This window comes from Micrasema longulum, unplaced genomic scaffold, assembly GCF_059751315.1.
Source record: "Micrasema longulum isolate JH-2025_06_02 unplaced genomic scaffold, ASM5975131v1 h1tg000469l, whole genome shotgun sequence".
Classification (NCBI taxonomy): domain Eukaryota; kingdom Metazoa; phylum Arthropoda; class Insecta; order Trichoptera; family Brachycentridae; genus Micrasema; species Micrasema longulum.
The window spans coordinates 566408-584055 of NW_028277667.1; the positions used below are offsets into that span (position 1 = coordinate 566408).

Below are 17648 nucleotides of genomic sequence, written 5' to 3' on the forward strand. Positions count from 1 at the left end.
TTAAAGGAATAAAGGTTTATGAAATACTGTCCAGCAAAAACATTTTTTTTTTTATGGAAAAAGTGCCCAATTCAAAGCGATTATAAACTCCAATATATCCCAATTCAAGCCAAAAATGCTCGCTTGATAATTACCAAGACGGTACGCTTGACGATCGTCTGTATTTATCTACAGATTGATAACAAAACCGGCTCCTTTAACGCCTCGATACGTACACTCAGAAAAATACGACGTCCTTATATTTCCCATCATAATCGACGCCCGGGGTCCTGATTACAATGAAAAGTTGACAGAGTTATCTTCAATTGTCTATAAAGTAAAATAGATATCTTAAAGGAAAATGTGAATATTTGCATAAAAAATTCAAGTATTTTCGTCGGTAACATGTAATAATTGAACATGTTTTAAATAAAAAAATCGAAAATTCGATTTTACTTTCTAGACAGTCAATATACTATGTAACTCCATACAATTGAAAATTAATTATCTTTTATCTCATTTTAAGGAATCTACTTTTGATAATAAAAATGAAGTGTAAATAAAACAAAATGTAAAAATAAAAATTAATGTAAGACGAACTCCCTCTAAACACGATTTTTTACTCTAATTAGGGAGGTAGAAACGTAATTATTAATTATGTATGCACAAAACATTTGTAATTTTATACATATTTTGTTTAAACAAATTCAATAAATAAAAAATGTAAATCAAATCAGTGCAGTTCAACAATCTGTTATTTGAAAGTTACGTAATCAATTTTACTCTTCAGATGTCAGTCCAGGAACTTTAAGATATTACAACTTAAACAACCTTTGAAATCAATGGCTCATGTTCAGCCTACGAGGAATTGAACCCAGGACCTCAAAAATGGTAAGCGATCGCGCCAATCACTTTACAACGATCAATGCATTTATCATAATAATATATCAGATCCATTTACCCAGCTCGTTGATGAAAACTGTGCAGGTACTTTACGCTCGTACAAAGCGTCTAATCGCACGGTATCTTAGGATGGGGAGGTGCATGATTGCCTTGTCTCGACCCTTTCGTCAAGTTTTAAAAGTTTGTTTTTAGGGTTATCAATCAGAAACCATATCGCTATCCTTCAGAGCAACTCTTTGGGGAATTTAATGTCCTGGTCGTTCGACAATCACATGCTAAAACAATAATAATTCGCCATCATAATAATAAAATTGACCACGTCTTAACCTTTGACATAGGTACTGTGTGAAAAAACTCCCAGGGCTGGTATTCTGAACAGAATAGGAAATCATCACTTTTTTTTTACATTTTTTAAGCAAGTAGGTAATAAAGGTGTATGAAATACTGTCCAGTAAAAAAAATTGTTTCCAATAAGACTGTTTCTAATAAGAACAATAAAAAATATTTTTAAATTTGTAAATTTGTGATTCCATTGGCCACGCCCCTAATAAGTCACGATTCATGGTTATTTGTTCCTGACTATTCAAATTTGTTTAGAACATTGTCACGAATCTTGACGTCACAAATAGTTGATGGCAAGGCCAAACGTGTTGCGTTTTTCTAGTGACGTATTAAAAAAAATAAAAATAAAATATTTCAGAAAATATTTCTCCGCAATATCCTTATTGATTAATTATTCTAAATTCATTTCATGTACTTTTATCGGTATTCGTAGTATGTTATATTTCCCCATTGCGCACGAAGAGATCGCTCTGTTAGTGTGTTTTTATTACGTAAATACGCGTTAAAAATGCGTTTTCTACGCGCGCTTTTGCGTTCAAAATACCACCCCTGGAGTCACTGTATGGTAACCTGAGGTAACCTTAGGTTAACATGAGGTTAGGAAATGATCGCCTGATAATCACTGTCTCTTTCCATCTCATTATAATTATATGTGTCTCGCTTAGTGATCTAATTAGATCTCAATTGAATGTTTCATATATATGTCTCAGGGTAGGTACTCGATATTTTGTTCAGAATAATAATTCGCTTCTGCTTAAGAGAAGCCCCTTTGTTTGGTTTTTAGATTAACAATAAACTTGTAACGCACGGTTTCGGTTTGCGCTAGCAATTCTCGACCTGAGTACCTAGAGTTGTGTTGCTGTAAACTATTACTTACTTCGTGGTTAATACTCATAGAATGGTAAGGCAGAAGAAAGTTACACAGAGAGTAAAGTTCGGCCAATCAAACCAGCCAATGACAGGTCAGAAGACCTGTAAATGACTGACTTCTATATTCCCCTCTGTAAAATGTTCTTCATCTCCGTTGTAATATATTAATAATATTAATTTGTTACCCAAAAAACAATTTCAATATAATGTATGTACATGGCTATCACGTCCGGTGATCGGTACTGATATGATTCTTGGTAATTTCATATCATTGCGCATTGATAAGTATGGTAATTTTTTTGTTTTTTTCGTGAGTCACACAAAAATGTTTACGATTCGACAATTGCGTTTCTTTCAGTGTGCAGCAATCTCGAACAGGATCTTAATCGATCAAGACAAATAAGTTATCACGTAAGCGGACAATATAAATAAAAAATCGGCAAGATACGAGCGCTTTTGTAGCGAAAACACAGCCCACACAAGTCTTAGTTCGATGCTCAGAGCGGAAACTGGAGTGACGGAAGTTTTGTTAAGTTGTGTCTGTCCTGTTTATATAAACTATTAACGAGTATTATTTTGACACATACAATGGATACGTCTGTTGTAATGTCAAATCCAAACTCTAACCAAGTGAAGTTGACAGTGGTAGGAGATAGCCAGACAGGAAAAACGTGCATGATCGATGTTTTTATTACGAAAAAATATCAACCCTGCCATTTATCCACCCCGTAAGTATATTTAATTCATCGTCGTCCTCATCATTTACCTTTCCGTACTCTGCGGTGTACAGGGTAACCACATTTAAACATGTAAACCACCCCGCATTCGACTCACTTCGATAATCTGTTACACGTGGGTAAGGTTGTTATGTGCCGATGTAGTGTAGCACACTGATAATAAATTTTCGAAGTCCAGCAGATCAATTGAGAAGACACGAAGATATTGTATTTTAATTTTATTATTTAAAAGATATTACAAAAAGCCATTATATTTTTTACACTTGAAAGATACCGTGTACATTAAAACTAAGTATTACGTCAGAGCAACGTAGTAACCACGAGAGATTACATTTCTATTTTTTTCCTCAAAGGACTGTGTATGGATTTATATAATACAAGTTTTGGTCCTTTGGAGGGGTAGGTGTGATACAAAAAATAGGTACATTTATTCTTCCTACGCTACATTCTGAGATTTTCGCAAAAGTGTATTTCTCACGCGTTGAATCATATGGTTTTCAAGTGAATTCTATAAACGACCCTTTTCAATAAAAATTCATGATTTCTGCATTCCGTAAGATGTTAATATTGGTCCCAGGGGCTTTACCAGGTGGTTAAGTGCCAAAGGCATCAGAACTCTGGGTATATTTCATCCTGTGGAGAACGTAATTTCTGCCACCAGCTAACTAAATGACAATACGTACTATGTAAGCACATAACAAGGTGATCGGCGCCAGTCCAGGGACAATGATATTTTGCAGTTTAAAGCTGAATATATTTTGTTGCCGCGATAATATGAATATTACAGTGCGTTCAAATGTTTAATGATTCTATGTTAGTGTGTTAGTGCCTGTTGGTGAACCGAGTGAACATACAAATTTCGTTTGAGTTAGTTTATTAACTCTTGTGTGACTGTGAGGTCACACTAGTCTACATACGATACAAGACTGGACATATCTCTCTTATTTTTTTAATCAATGAAGTTGTATTTTTTGTAATCTTCAAATGGACAATTTCACTCCGGATTTGGAAAGTAAAATTTGTATAGCTATGCTGGATTTGGATACAAAAATATTTATCCTTGCTACGCGAAGAATGAATGTGACGCCAATACAGCCATAAATATGCATAAGAGAGAGCTCGAAAATAGAACTCATAACAAGAAAGACAGAGACCCTGTTCTGTTCCGTGGCCGGTGTTTGTGAGAAAAGAGATTCAGACGGTTATTTAAAGTAATGGGAGATGCACGCACGCACGCACATAAGATGACCGCTGTATTTATTATTTTTAATTTATTTTGCTGTAACTGGGTTAAATTATTTATTTATTTTTATAAATTATGAAAAATAGATTCTTAAACCGTATGTTTCCATATTATTTTTTTTAATGTCTGAACATCAGAATATTTATAACCCTTTTTAGCTTGTGGTAACAAGATGTTACATCACCGCGAGCAAAAGGATTATTTACCAGTCTTTTAAGAGTTAAAAATATTAATCGACTGTGAGTGGCCTAAAGAATTTTCTTTCAGGTATGGATAATTTTGATGAATAGGTATTTGAACATTGTTTTTCAGTCACTCTCTCGCAAATGCTTCTCCGATAATGTGCGAAAAAGATAACTGCGCGTCGAACCGATCATGCCTAACTAAAATCGACGTTTCGTTGTCACGTTTTTCGCACCCCAAAACTGAACCAAATTTGTTTTCTTTTTTTTTAAAAGGGTTTTTAGAATTAAATTTTCCGTGTCGGTACCATTTCCGTTTGTCAAAGTTATTTATTATATTTGTATACTGCACGTACGAAGATGGCAGATAAAACTAGGCGCTTTTAGGGGTTTTTGGATTGTCCTGGTTCCCATAAGAAACAATTTATCAAAATAGCTAAACTATAGAAAAACGCCAAGGGTAAATCTATAATGTGTAGAAAATCAACGCTCAAGTGCCATAATCCAGGGAGAAAATATAGGAATACGTATGTATGAAGAAAAGTCAGACCGCGGTTCCTTTTAAAGTTTCCGATTAAATTGTATGTTTTTTTGGGATAATTTTTATTTTTTTATTTATTTGACACTTTATATATATATATATTTTTTTTTTAATTAATGCACAAAATACACAATTTTACATAGCCACAATTATATGTTTTTTTTATGTCCCGACTTGTTAGAAAATTCCGTGTTAAGTCGGGACTCTTCGATATATAAATCAAAAATCAAAAATAGTTATTTACATATTAAAACAATATACAGGTAATCAAAAAAATATGCAAAATAATCAAAACAATATACAAAATAATAATAGAAAATAAAAATAATAAAAATTTATAATACATGTCGAAAATGGAATCAAAAGTTATATGGCAATGACAATGATGACATACACATATACGATATACGTATTACGTATATGGATTATCCATATTATAATGAAAACAGCAGCGATGTTATGCATTTATATTTATACAATAAATATACATATAAGGGCGGGCATATTGCCTTAAGGCAATTTCTTCCTACCTACCCAAACCGTTCAGTTTGAGAAAATTATAAATACACGGACATATTGAATCTTACAATTTTGTAAAAAAATTAAAAGCAAAGATTAACAAAAATAAATATATATATTAAAAAAATTAACACTATACTATGAAGAGAGGAGAGGGGATGAGAAGGAAAGAAGAAGGATAAAGGAACAATTTAAATATTTAGATAGTGACATTACAATCTTGACTTAAATGTAAATAAAGAAGGGACGTCTCTAACATTAGTGGGTAGATTATTCCACAATCGAGCGGCTTCTACTGTGAAAGAGGAGGCAAGAAAATTAGAGCGATGACTGGGTATTAAAAGGGTTCTCTCGTTACTAGAACGAAGAGATAGTCCGTGTTGTGAAAGAGGTTGAATGAGCTCTCTCAGATAAACAGGCGAAGTGGGATTGTTTAAAATATTGTGAAGAAGTGATAGAAGTAGCCTGGATCGATTGCCGGTTCTTCAACAATTGATATGCAAAAAATACGAATCGATGAGCGTAGTTTTTCTGTTTTAATTTCTCATTTTCATTCATAATTATTCCCTTTCCGCACCGTATGGTGCATAGGGCACTACATTGGTGCACCGATGGAAGCGTATCTTAATCATTTATGTTACACGAAAGCAAGATGATCAGTCTAACGCTTCAAATACCAATCCAGGGACTATGAAATATTCTCGTGTTTTTAGGGGTTTTTACCCCCCTTTTAAATAAGTATTTAATATCAACCATGTCGGGAATCGAACCTGACACCTCTTGCGTGGAAGGCAAACGCGCTGACCATTGTACCACGAGGCCGACAGTGCCGACACGTTATATTAAAATAGAAAAAAAATCCTGAGGAAGTAATATTTTTTTCGGAATGAAAAGTAGCCTGTGAAACTTGTTAGCTCTACGACTACCCCTATGCAAAAAATCACGTCAATCGGTAACTCCGTCGCGATGTGAAAGAGTAATTAATTTTTCACTAAGAATTTTTCCGAGGGAGTGACTTGACGGAAACGGTATTTTTATTGTATAAGATAATTCAACAAAGAGTAAAAAACAAATTAAATTAGTCAAACATACTTTCGCATTTATAATATAAGTATGCATTTAAATAAAATAACATCCAAAGCGTTATCTCTGCAACGCCATTTCTAATTTACCAATCTTGTTTATTTTTCAATGTTACAAAATCGAGAAACATTTTATTTAAAGACGCATTATTTATTTATATGACATTGTTTTGAGAATTTTCATCATTGCTATCATGTGAATTCTTTCAAGATAATTATCTGTTGATGAACTCAGAGATAAGATAAAAAAATTACCTTAACGAGGCCAGCATTCGAAGGCGTGTCATTGAATTATGTAGATACCTATATTCCTTCCAAGTTAAGTCTTGCAGGTAAAATATTGTGACCTAATGTCTTAAAAAATAGGGTATGAATGGGTACATTACTGGTCACTTAACACTTTGAGCACCGGTCGAATACACATAGAATTTACCCTGTGCTCAGCCCATTTTTGTGAAATTTCATGCTTTGGGTTTCTTAAAAGTGTCATAATTATGGAAATACTTGGTTAAGTTATGGAGAGCCACATTGCGCATTGCAATGTTCGCAAATATACAGGACCTCACTCCTTTTTTTGTGCTTTGTATCTCGGAGCCGTGTAAACACGTGATTATAATAACCATGCGTTGTGTCCCGGTCCCGTGTTTTCGCCTGGTTTACCAGCAGCGAAAAAGTACTAATAAAAGTCACTAGATGTCAATAAAATGCACTTTACATGCAGCTGCTTACATACATTTTAATAAAAAAACGGATTTGACCGGTATTAAACACCTTGGCAGGTAGTACCGGTCGCCGGCTTTGTTCAGATATAAGTCGCAGACATAGCCCTCAGGGGAGTCGTACCCGGACCAATCAGCATGTGCCCTTGCTTTTTCATAAAAAAATATGCTTAGTAATGTTATTTTTTAGAGCATATCCATAGGCCAATTTTTCTAATCTGAAGCGATGTGCAGCCATATAATATTTTCGCAAGGAATAAGTTCCTTCTCGGGAAGCCATTTTATATTCTTGTTCGCTTGTGAAAACTGGATTTCTTCCCGAGGAAGAAATCCAGTCTTCACATGTTCTGCTTTTCATACTGAAAACTTAATTTTACTTTTTAGATAAAATTGAAGATAAATGTTAACTTCCCATAGTAATCGGTGAAGTAACGTATTAGTTGTTAACATAAATTGTGTCCATTTTTTCCACACGAAGAGAACAAGAGGACACAACAAAGAAAAATTACAAAAAGTAGTCAATAATTCATAGCATCTTCACGAATGTGCAAATATCGTGAACAGCATTGGCAGCTTTTATCCCTTGATTGAACGCGAGCAGGTGTAGAAAATACTCACTTCCGTCTACCTAACATTTCATTTTGAAGGCTTGTTCTACTACTACTACTACTACCATCACGCCATTTCCCCGTAGGGGTAGGCAGAGAGAATGGACCGGCACACACATCTATCCTGACATATATTCCTAGCTTCTTCCACATTCATACATCTTGTCATACATGCCCTTCGGTTCTGTCTGCTTTTGACATGACCAGACTTAGGATTTTGGTTTATCTGACCATGTCACGTCTTCATTGGTCGTCCTCGTCTCGCAATCAAGGCTTGTAATCAAATAAAATAATACATGTAACGTTACAGCAACATCTTGTAGAAGAGAAAATTTTCTTTCCTTTACCATTTTTCGCAACTTTTGGTGGTGTTTCGGATTCACATATTATATATTTTTATTCAAGTGCCAAGCAATCCTTTCCTTTGATTCCGGTAGTTCTTGTTTTGAATCCCAACGTACCTACATCTTCCCTGACAGCTAGTCAAAAAAGCAACTGGAGCGACACACAATGAAACGTAAAACCGCGAGCGTGACATTCTCTCGAACATCCGGTGCCGCGCAAATATAAACGAAACGTAAAAGTAAACCATTTTATGCAATCGAAAACAGTGGTGTTCTGGACCAGTGCCAAAGGAAGGAAATCGTAAGTCCTTACCCTTTCATTTATTCCAGGATCGACACTTAAAACATAACGTCAAATAGTTTACGTAAAATCAAACGTAACCCATTTTCTTCGAACACGTGTATCGCGAAAAGACAGGCTTTGTTTTACAATCCCAGAGTCAAAGGAATTAAGCAATCAACAGGTGGTCATTTTTAAATTTGGAAAAAAACGGACCAAATATTGGCCATTCCGAATTCAATAAACTGCCCAATGAGCTAAAACACGAAAAGTTGAATAGAAGATCTAATAGTGTCGCAATTAAAAAATATTACTTAAATCTTTTTGATAGTGATAGTTATTAAAGTAATATTTATATAGATGGTGTAAAGTGCTGTGTTTTATGTTTCTTAAATAATGTTTTCTTACTATTTCGTGTGTATTAACTATGTATGATATTAAGTATTGTCACCAAAATGTTTCTTTGTATGTTTGTCCCAAATGAGTTTTTTTTATAACTTCTGGGAGTATAATATGTACTTTATGTATTAACACATTGTCGTCGGGACACGGCATTTGCCGTTTTTCGCGGACTGTCGGTCAACCGCGGGACACGGCAAATGCCGTTTTTGTCGACTGTCGGTTGTTGGCGGGAAACGGCATTAAACGGGTTTGTTATCAGCGTGAAATAAAACGCCTTGAAGGGTGATTTGCTACCTGGGGTGCTAGGCGACAGTCTGTCGACGTTATTTGAGATGCCTTGTCCGGATTGGCTAGTGTGCCACTTGTAAAGGCGTCGCCAGAAATCTAGAGTTTTATGCGATCTCAATCTCCAGTTTAGTTTGAGTCATTTCACGTATTGGACTATTTTTCATACCGCTCGCACTGTTTTGTTTACTGTTTGGTATTTTCTTATTTGAATATATTAGCATTGTATAGGACGTTACCCCTACAAAAATGTCTTTACAAGCCAATGATAGTGACGATGAAGTGTATGCCGACAATTTATCTAATTGTTCATGGAATGATGACATTGAAGAGTTGTCAGACAAAGAACCGAGTGATGATGAACAAATACCAAGACCTAGAACGTTTCACCGTCGCACTATTGAAAGTGATTCTGATTCGGAGACGAGCTCAGATGAGGATGTGGACGAGTGGTCATCGTTTGATAATCCTCCAGTTCTGGAATCGTTTTTAGGCCGCTGCGGTTTGAATTCAAATGTCCATTGTCCTCAAACTGTAAGTGATGCGATAGAGTTATTTATCGGTGATGATTTGTTTGAATATTTTATAAACGAATCTAATAGATATTACCACCAAAACTCACATAATTACAAATTATATAAAAAATCGGGAAAGTGGAAAAATATTACTTTGAAAGAAATGAAAAAGTTTTTGGGGCTGATTATTTTGATGGGACAAGTTCGAAAGGATATAAGGGACGAGTACTGGTCTACTGAACCAACAACCGAAACTCCTTATTTTGCTAAAACGATGTCCAGAGACCGGTTTCGGCAGATATGGAAAGCGTGGCATTTTTCTAACAATGAAGAAATCATAGATAGTTCCGACCGATTATGCAAAGTAAAACCAATTATTGACCACTTTTTACCTAAATTTATTTATTTTTGATGATCAAATGTCAAATATGATTTCTTTGAAAATTTCGATCGAAAATATTATTTGGTTTAGAAATTGTGTCAATTTTAAGAAAGCGATATATTTTTGCGCTAATCGCGAAAAACACCCGCTATAGGCTAGAGTCTATTGTTCGAAGCGCCCGACTACAATGTGTTAAACGTTTTATTAATAATAAAAACAAATAAAAAATAAAATTTAAAAAAACGTATGTTAATACCCAATATAATCGAGTGTTCCATTAAATAAATTTTTCAGAAGAAATGCAAAGTTTTGACTGTTGAAATGTTTTTAAATTTACAGATGCGAATATTACTCACAAACTATAGAAGTGGATGGGGTGGAGCATCCCTCTATTCTCATGGACACATCAGGATCTGAGCATTATGATAATTTGAGATCACATTTCCATAAAAATGTAAGTAACGGAAGATGCACGCACACTAATAAATAATTACAACACTGCATTTTACCAAAGGGTCGTTGCTTTAAAAGGGGGCTAAAGATTCGCTGTTTGCCGACCACTGCCCTAGCTGAACAAATGTTGTTAGGTGTATTTTTTCTTAACTAGTAATTCTTTAAACTTCTAATGAGTGGCCGAAACTTGTACCTACAGTTTTTGTTCGCCTATCACTGTCTCGGGCCCATAATGTTACTCTTCTAATGTCGCAGCTGATCGGCTACCCTTGCGCGCCTCATCCTCTGCGAAGTCTTGAAGGAAATTATTTCCACTTCCTGAAATTATCGTTTAAAAGGTCATGGGTCCATCCTCAGAATGCAGTTATTTATCTCAACTTCTATACTGCTCCTATTTCTGGGACAGAAATGGTACAAGATATTTGCTTCAGCTACCACAGTCCTGGTACTGGAAAATGACTCTTAGCACTCCGGGTGCTATCCCATGGAGGTTTGCCTAAGCTCCAAGCGACTGCCTCCATACGTTGGAACAGCTCACATACTTAGCTAGCCTTCCTGAGATTATTCTTGACGGACTTCAAGTAAAGGGTGCATAATACTCATTGAGTAATGCGTGCAAAACCGCACCCTTTTGTGGGCCCTTGCGTACTTACTCGCTTAGCAGTAAGCTCAACCGTTACTACTGTGAATGAAGCGCTGGAGCGTAATCTTGACACCGTATATATTCTTCCTTTGCTCAGCCCACTTTATGGTCATAAATCTCTTCAGACAGTGCTAAGAGAATTCTGGTGATTCTCAATCCATGAAGCCTATGATTGTCAAACCGTTTTAGTAATTATTATTTGTTGAATTAGTCCCACTGCTCTTTTTATCTAATATTCTGAACTCAAACCCACGTACAAATTCAATAAAATATACAAACAAACAATAATTGTGTGTAATCGCGCCACTTGCCTGTTAGCAGATGAACGCTCGAAATGGTCTGGTTCGCAGAATGCGTTATCCTTTATTTGCTTTGCCACGGAACCCTTAATACAATGATTGCAATTACCTACCTTGTTCTGGGATTTGCATCTTATTGTTTTGAACTTCTTTCATGGCAGTCAGGATCAGATGAGATCTTGTGGTCAGGAAGGAGAGGGCACTTGACGATTATACGACACAGTGGATAAAATAAGTTATTTGCGATCGCAGTGAGAATATCAAAGGACATGGTACCCATGGTAGGCATTGAAACATCTTAACCAGGGCCCAGTAGGTGGCAAATAAATTTGAAAGCCTCATCCTAGTATTTACTATTTGTAAAAAGCACATTTGTGCCATGTATATATGTGTGTACACATAGAATAAAATGTGGCGTAACCAGTGTGTATGTTGTATTAATTATGAAATTGTGGCTCAGTTTTTTTCGAAAGATTGAGCATCTACAGCAGTTATGCAATGTTTTATAGAAGGTATAATTTATTATTAAATTGTTGTTTGCATCTTTGCTTATGCTAGGTAATTTTTCGGTAAAGAAATAATAAACATATCCAAAAAACTATAATTAAAATTTGCTCTTCAGTATATGTGAAATAATCTAGATGCAATTTAGAAAACCAAGTCTCATTTCTTACCATGAAAAGCTATAAAATATTTATTTCTTTTTTCAGACAAGCTGTTTCATAATGTGCTACTCAATAGCAAATAGAAAATCATTTGAAAACATTTCAAATCGGTGGTTTCCCATAATTAGTAAAAATAACACAAATAAAACTAAAATTCCCGTTATTTTAGTAGGTAAGTAAATATATATCAAAAACACATATTTTAACAATTGTCAACTTAGAAGCAAATTAAAGCTATTTCAAAGTCTGTTTTGTCATGAAATGCACTTTCTTGGGTAAATCTGAGAGCCACATTTAAATTAGTTATGATTTAAAATTTCATAACTAAACGCATGTATAATATTCTTAGTTCAGTTGTGATAGTAAAAAATCAGAAGTAATGGTAAGTCCTAACTTTTTTGTTTGAAAAAAGAATATCTTTACAAATTTCTAACCATTATTTCAGATATTTAACTATTGCAGGCTTGCGGATAATCCTTTTAAAAACTTTATCCGACTACATTCTTATTTGAATATACATTTTCGCGCTAAAGAACAGCAAAACTAAAGACTAAAAAAATAATAGTATGTAGGTCTATCTGCTTTTTAAACTTGACAATAAAAAAAAACACTTTTTGTATTCTAGGAACAAAATCTGATTACAGAACACAAGAAACAAGTGAAGATCTGGTAAAAACAAAAGAAGGACTCAAATTGGCTAAAAAACTAAAGTAAGCATTGTGTCAAAAATGTTTGAGGTGAACAGAAAATCATGTCAAAACTGGCTATTTGTCAAATTTTGTTCTCATGAAAAATGTGTTTCATTCATACTAAGGAAATTCATCACAATCAGACCTGAAGCTACGCAGAATATGCCATCGCGAGTAATGAGAAAATGCTTTAACTTCACCTGCATTTGTCAAAACCAGAGAGTTAATCCAATCCGATTTATTCAATGTGTGGATAATTAGTGATCGTTTTTAAGTACATTTTTCACAATTTTATAGAACATAAATAATAACACTGGCAGCTACTGTGGAATCTATGGTAACGAATTATACAGAAATATTAACTAAGAGAATATTTCTTTCCCACATTAATATTTGCATCTATTATCCCAATAACGAGAGTAACATATGTAATTTCGCATTCACGAAACAAAGATACGACGTGAGTATCAAGAATACTCCCTGTATATATTTTTTTTCATTATACGCCTTATCTTATCGCTCTAAAATGCCCACCGGGAGTGTATTTAAATAAATAAATAACAGACAAACTAATAATATAATAGACGACCACTATCGCGCTGTTCCAAGTAAAAAAGCAGCATCTAGCAAAAACTAAAAAGATCTGATAAATAATTGTAATCCTTCTAAACAACTTACTCTAAAATTTAAAAAAAACAAAACACATGGTAAAAAAATACCAAATACATAAAACTTTGAAGCTTTTTAGATGTTGGTTACTGTTCTTGCTTGGAACGACAATATTGGAATGCTAAATAGTTTGCTGACAATTTTTTTTTGTTACAAGGATGGGTCTCTTTATTATAAAATCTCAACTAATTACATACAAACATTTACCTTTTGCCTATTTGTTCATTTTACTAGGTCAGTATATTAGGTATTAAAAGGTCAATTTGTCATTTCAGTGCAGCCGTATTCATGGAGTGTTCATCCCAGGACCAAATAAATCTAGATCTTGTATTTATGGAGGCAATCCGATCCATAGAAAACAAATCAGGAACTAAATCTTGCACCGTCAACCAAACTTGCAAAGGATGTGTTATTTCATAGCGGATTAAGTAATCTACAATTTACGTAGTAATATCTCAAAGCTTTAATAGATAGGTGTTTAAAAATACATTAATATTAATTAAAATTGACATAATTAGTTGTAATTCCTTAATTGAGTAAATAAATATTTTTTTAATATTGCAGCCTTGTACATTTATTAAATCACTCAATTTAAATCAAAACGAGTACGGATTTAATCGGAAGGGGATTTTATCAAGATTGACAAATTAATATTGGATATTTTTTTCAGAAATGAAGCTGTTGAGAATACAAGTCTAGGCATGTACAGAGATGTGATCTGTCATGCGTTTCACCGCCTTGTGGTCTAATATCAGCGCATTTGCCTACCATGAGTCTCGGGTTTGATTCCTGACATGGTTGACATGAAATATTTATTTGAAAGGGGGTTTTTTCATACGAATATTAATTTTTTTATTTTGTTTTTCATACTAAAAGTTTAAATAAAAAACTACCAATCATGGTGTGGGTGATGAATTGACTCAAATGAAGAATACCTAATATCACTTTTGTAACAAACATATTCATAAATCTCAAATTATTTCCCTTTTTTTTTTATATACACAAAAGGAAAATATCAGGTTTGTTTCTTTATTACATTTTTAAAGTAAAAAAGGTATATAAAATACTGTCCTGTAAAATAGATTTTTTTTTGCTAATCATTAGTATCATGAAAAATATTTTTTAATTCGTAATTCTGAATTCCCGCTAAAACGGTCATTCTATTGGCCACGCCCCTAATACGTCACGATTCATGTTTATTTATTCCTGACCATTCAAATTTGTTTAGAACATTGTCACGAATCTTGACGTCACAACTGTCAAGGCCAAACATGTTGCGTTTTTTTAGTGACATATTTTTTTTTAAAAGTTCTTTTTTTAATTTATGTATGAAAACATTTCTCCATAATATCCATATTGATTTTGAAAATACAATAAATGATTCTAAATCCATTTAGTATATTTTTATCGGTATTCGTAGTATGTGATATTTCCCTATTCTAAGCACTTTGAATTGAATACTAGCAAAATTTTGTATTCAACTTTAGTGCGTAACAATCTGGAGCACAATGTGGTGTGACCTGAAGAAGCCTGAAGAAGCCACTACTCGAACTGGAGAGAATGCAGAAGTTTTGATAATGTCCTAACAAGACAAAACGAGTCACATTATACACTCTTGTATATATTTAAAAAATAAAAGAAGAATTTGATCTGATAAAAATATTTTATTTTGGATACCATACCAAATTTTAATATGAAATTCTACCAATTAACTGCCATACACAACAAATAAAATAATTAAGAGCTAGGCAACACAGACCATTTGTTCTTCCTGAATGCAGTACCAATTTAACATTGAAAATGCCAATGGGGGGATTATTGGTCTGTTGAACAGCCTACCAAGAGAGGTAGGTCTTTTCCATGTTAGGATTACCAGTTTTAGACTCTTCCTCTCTAACTATGTATTGACGATTTAGTTGTCTCTCCACAGAGAGCACCCACGAGCAACGTCCATAGATCAATGACACACACGTGCCAAATGATTTTATCAGAAATCTAGAGCATCAACCGAAGACGCAACTAAGCATTTTCTTTTTAATATAATACATTTATATTGTGCAAGACCAACATTATTACACACAGAACATTCGTAATTTATAATGAACTCGGATGACAAATCCAGTGCAACGTTCTGGAGTACATCGACTTCATCCCCACCATACAGGCGTCAAGAACAAAAGAACATGACCTATAAAAGGAACACAGGGCGTAGTGAGTCGGAGCAGTCAGCTTAGACTATTCATCATCGCCATTGCTCTCAAGTTTCATAACCAAGTTCTGAATTTTAATCAGCACTTAATAAATGCACATCGAACATCATAAGTGTTTCTTCTGTTCATCATCCATGTACGTCCAGCTCCCTCAAGAACTAACAAAATCCTACATCTTTGTTTTTATAGATTACATTTTTCATTATTCAGAAAACATAGCCATTTATATTTAATTTTGGAACATAGGTTTTTAAATATAAAAAGACATAACTTTGGTCGGGTTGTGGTCCTGTGGCTAGTGTCTCGGACTCGCGAATCAAAGGACCGTGGTTTGAACCCCACTCTACCCCAACAGTTATTTACAACTCGTTGAAAATGGCCGTCAAAATGAAATATTTGGGTAAATCATAAGAATGCAAATCTTTTTTTTTTCTGAAAAAAAAACATTTTCTATTATGCCCTTTTTTCAACACTTTCTTATACAATATTGTAATTGGCAGGTGTGATGTAATGTAATGTGCATGTGAATTTTAAATAAATATGTACTCTTTTCTTTTGAAATTTGTAGTGTATCCGGTCGTCGTAGGATGTATTTTTTAATAACTTAAAGATAACGCAACGATCAAACAGCATGGCCTAAATATTTTACATTTTTTCCCAGACACCTAATCCTAGATAATTGACTTATTGAAAACACACCTCTAATTATGTTAAATCAACTGTTTCTAGAGATAGTTTCAAGTGGGAGTGTGCGTACGAACTATCGAATAATCTGATTTTAACCTTGGACTGCAGCATAATTATGATACTATCCATATTACGCAAGAATTATATTTCTAAGAAGACGTAATTGTTACTTTATCAAAAACATAAATAATGATTGATTTATCTTTTATCACGCAATAAAATCTTTAACTTATGATAAAGTCGAATTCTTCTTAATGCGCAAGAAAAACTAAAAACATTTCATTTTTTTATTATTCCCTTTCCGCACCTAATGGTGCATAGGGCACTGCGTTGGTTCACCAATCTCGACGTATCTCGATCGTTTTTGTTACATTAAGGTAAGATATCAGTCTTATGCTTCAGGTACCAGTCCAGGGACTATGAACTATTCTAGTATAAAAACACCCTTTTGAAATATTTGATATCAACCATGTCGGAACTTGCATACCATTGTAGGAAAACTCGCTGACCATTACACCACGAGGTCGACAAAACTAAAAACACTGAATGAATATTAAAAAAAACATTTCTTACATAAAAATTTATTAAATTCAGATTACAGTGAGACTGAATTTTTCAAAATCAGACAAAATTTTAAAGTACAACAGACTTGTGACTAAACAACCCTACGATGTCACAAAAGAATTAGCACACTCCCGTCGTTCATTGCTAAATTTTTATGACATTGTGGGCTATCTTCTTAAAAAACTTTCAACAAAAAAATCTGCTCATATCATAAATAATTCATGATCTTGGGAGACAAAAAATATATCCGTTATAAATATTACATAATTACAATTCCAGAGTGGTAAATAAAATAATATCTACCTAAAGGATAAACCACGGAGTCACGTTGAATCAAATGTTCAGGAAACAAGATTTTGCAATTTCCAAAACATGACAACCTTTGAACCAAATTGGATAATTTCAGTATATAAGAACTTTCAATGTAAAATAATGGTTATTTTGATAGTAAAAGTACATATAGCGTATCTGGGACTACTGATGTTTTTTGCATTAAAACAAAGTGAACTTCAGATTTTTATTTCAACTTTAAAAAGCACTTTTATGACAAAAGTGGACTTGAGTTTTTTAATTCACGTATAAAATTGCTTATTGCGATAATTTCTGCATTTTAAACTTCAAAACGGCAAAAAGTAGACTCCTGTATTTTATTCTCTTAGGTACAGATACATGAGGGTATTAGAGCAAACTTAGAAATCTCCATTGAAGTAGTAAGATATTTGCGAAAAACTTTGAAAAAAGAATTGAGATTTCTAATTATGCTTCACCAACTCAACGGAGAACGCTAAGTTTGCAGTGTCAAGTATAATTGAAATCTGTTTTTGCAAGATTTAGAG

At 33.8% G+C, this 17648-nt stretch overlaps 1 protein-coding gene across 2 annotated transcripts; it reads left to right on the forward strand.

The window, feature by feature from the left end:
• Positions 1-2544: 2544 nt before the first annotated feature.
• On the forward strand, positions 2545-14749 carry LOC148281347 (ras-like GTP-binding protein RhoL). 2 transcript variants are annotated; one of them, XM_088226806.1, is made up of 5 exons: positions 2545-2822; positions 10273-10387; positions 12039-12165; positions 12619-12703; positions 13627-14749. In XM_088226806.1, the coding sequence occupies exons 1-5, from the start codon at positions 2683-2685 to the stop codon at positions 13769-13771; spliced, it is 612 nt and encodes a 203-aa protein (XP_088082932.1). In that variant the 5' UTR covers positions 2545-2682; the 3' UTR covers positions 13772-14749. The 2 variants fall into 2 exon arrangements, with proteins under 2 accessions (XP_088082932.1, XP_088082933.1); XM_088226807.1 differs by lacking the exon at positions 2545-2822 and adding an exon at positions 8206-8370 and having other exon boundaries at positions 13627-13911.
• The last annotated feature ends 2899 nt before the right edge of the window (positions 14750-17648 follow it).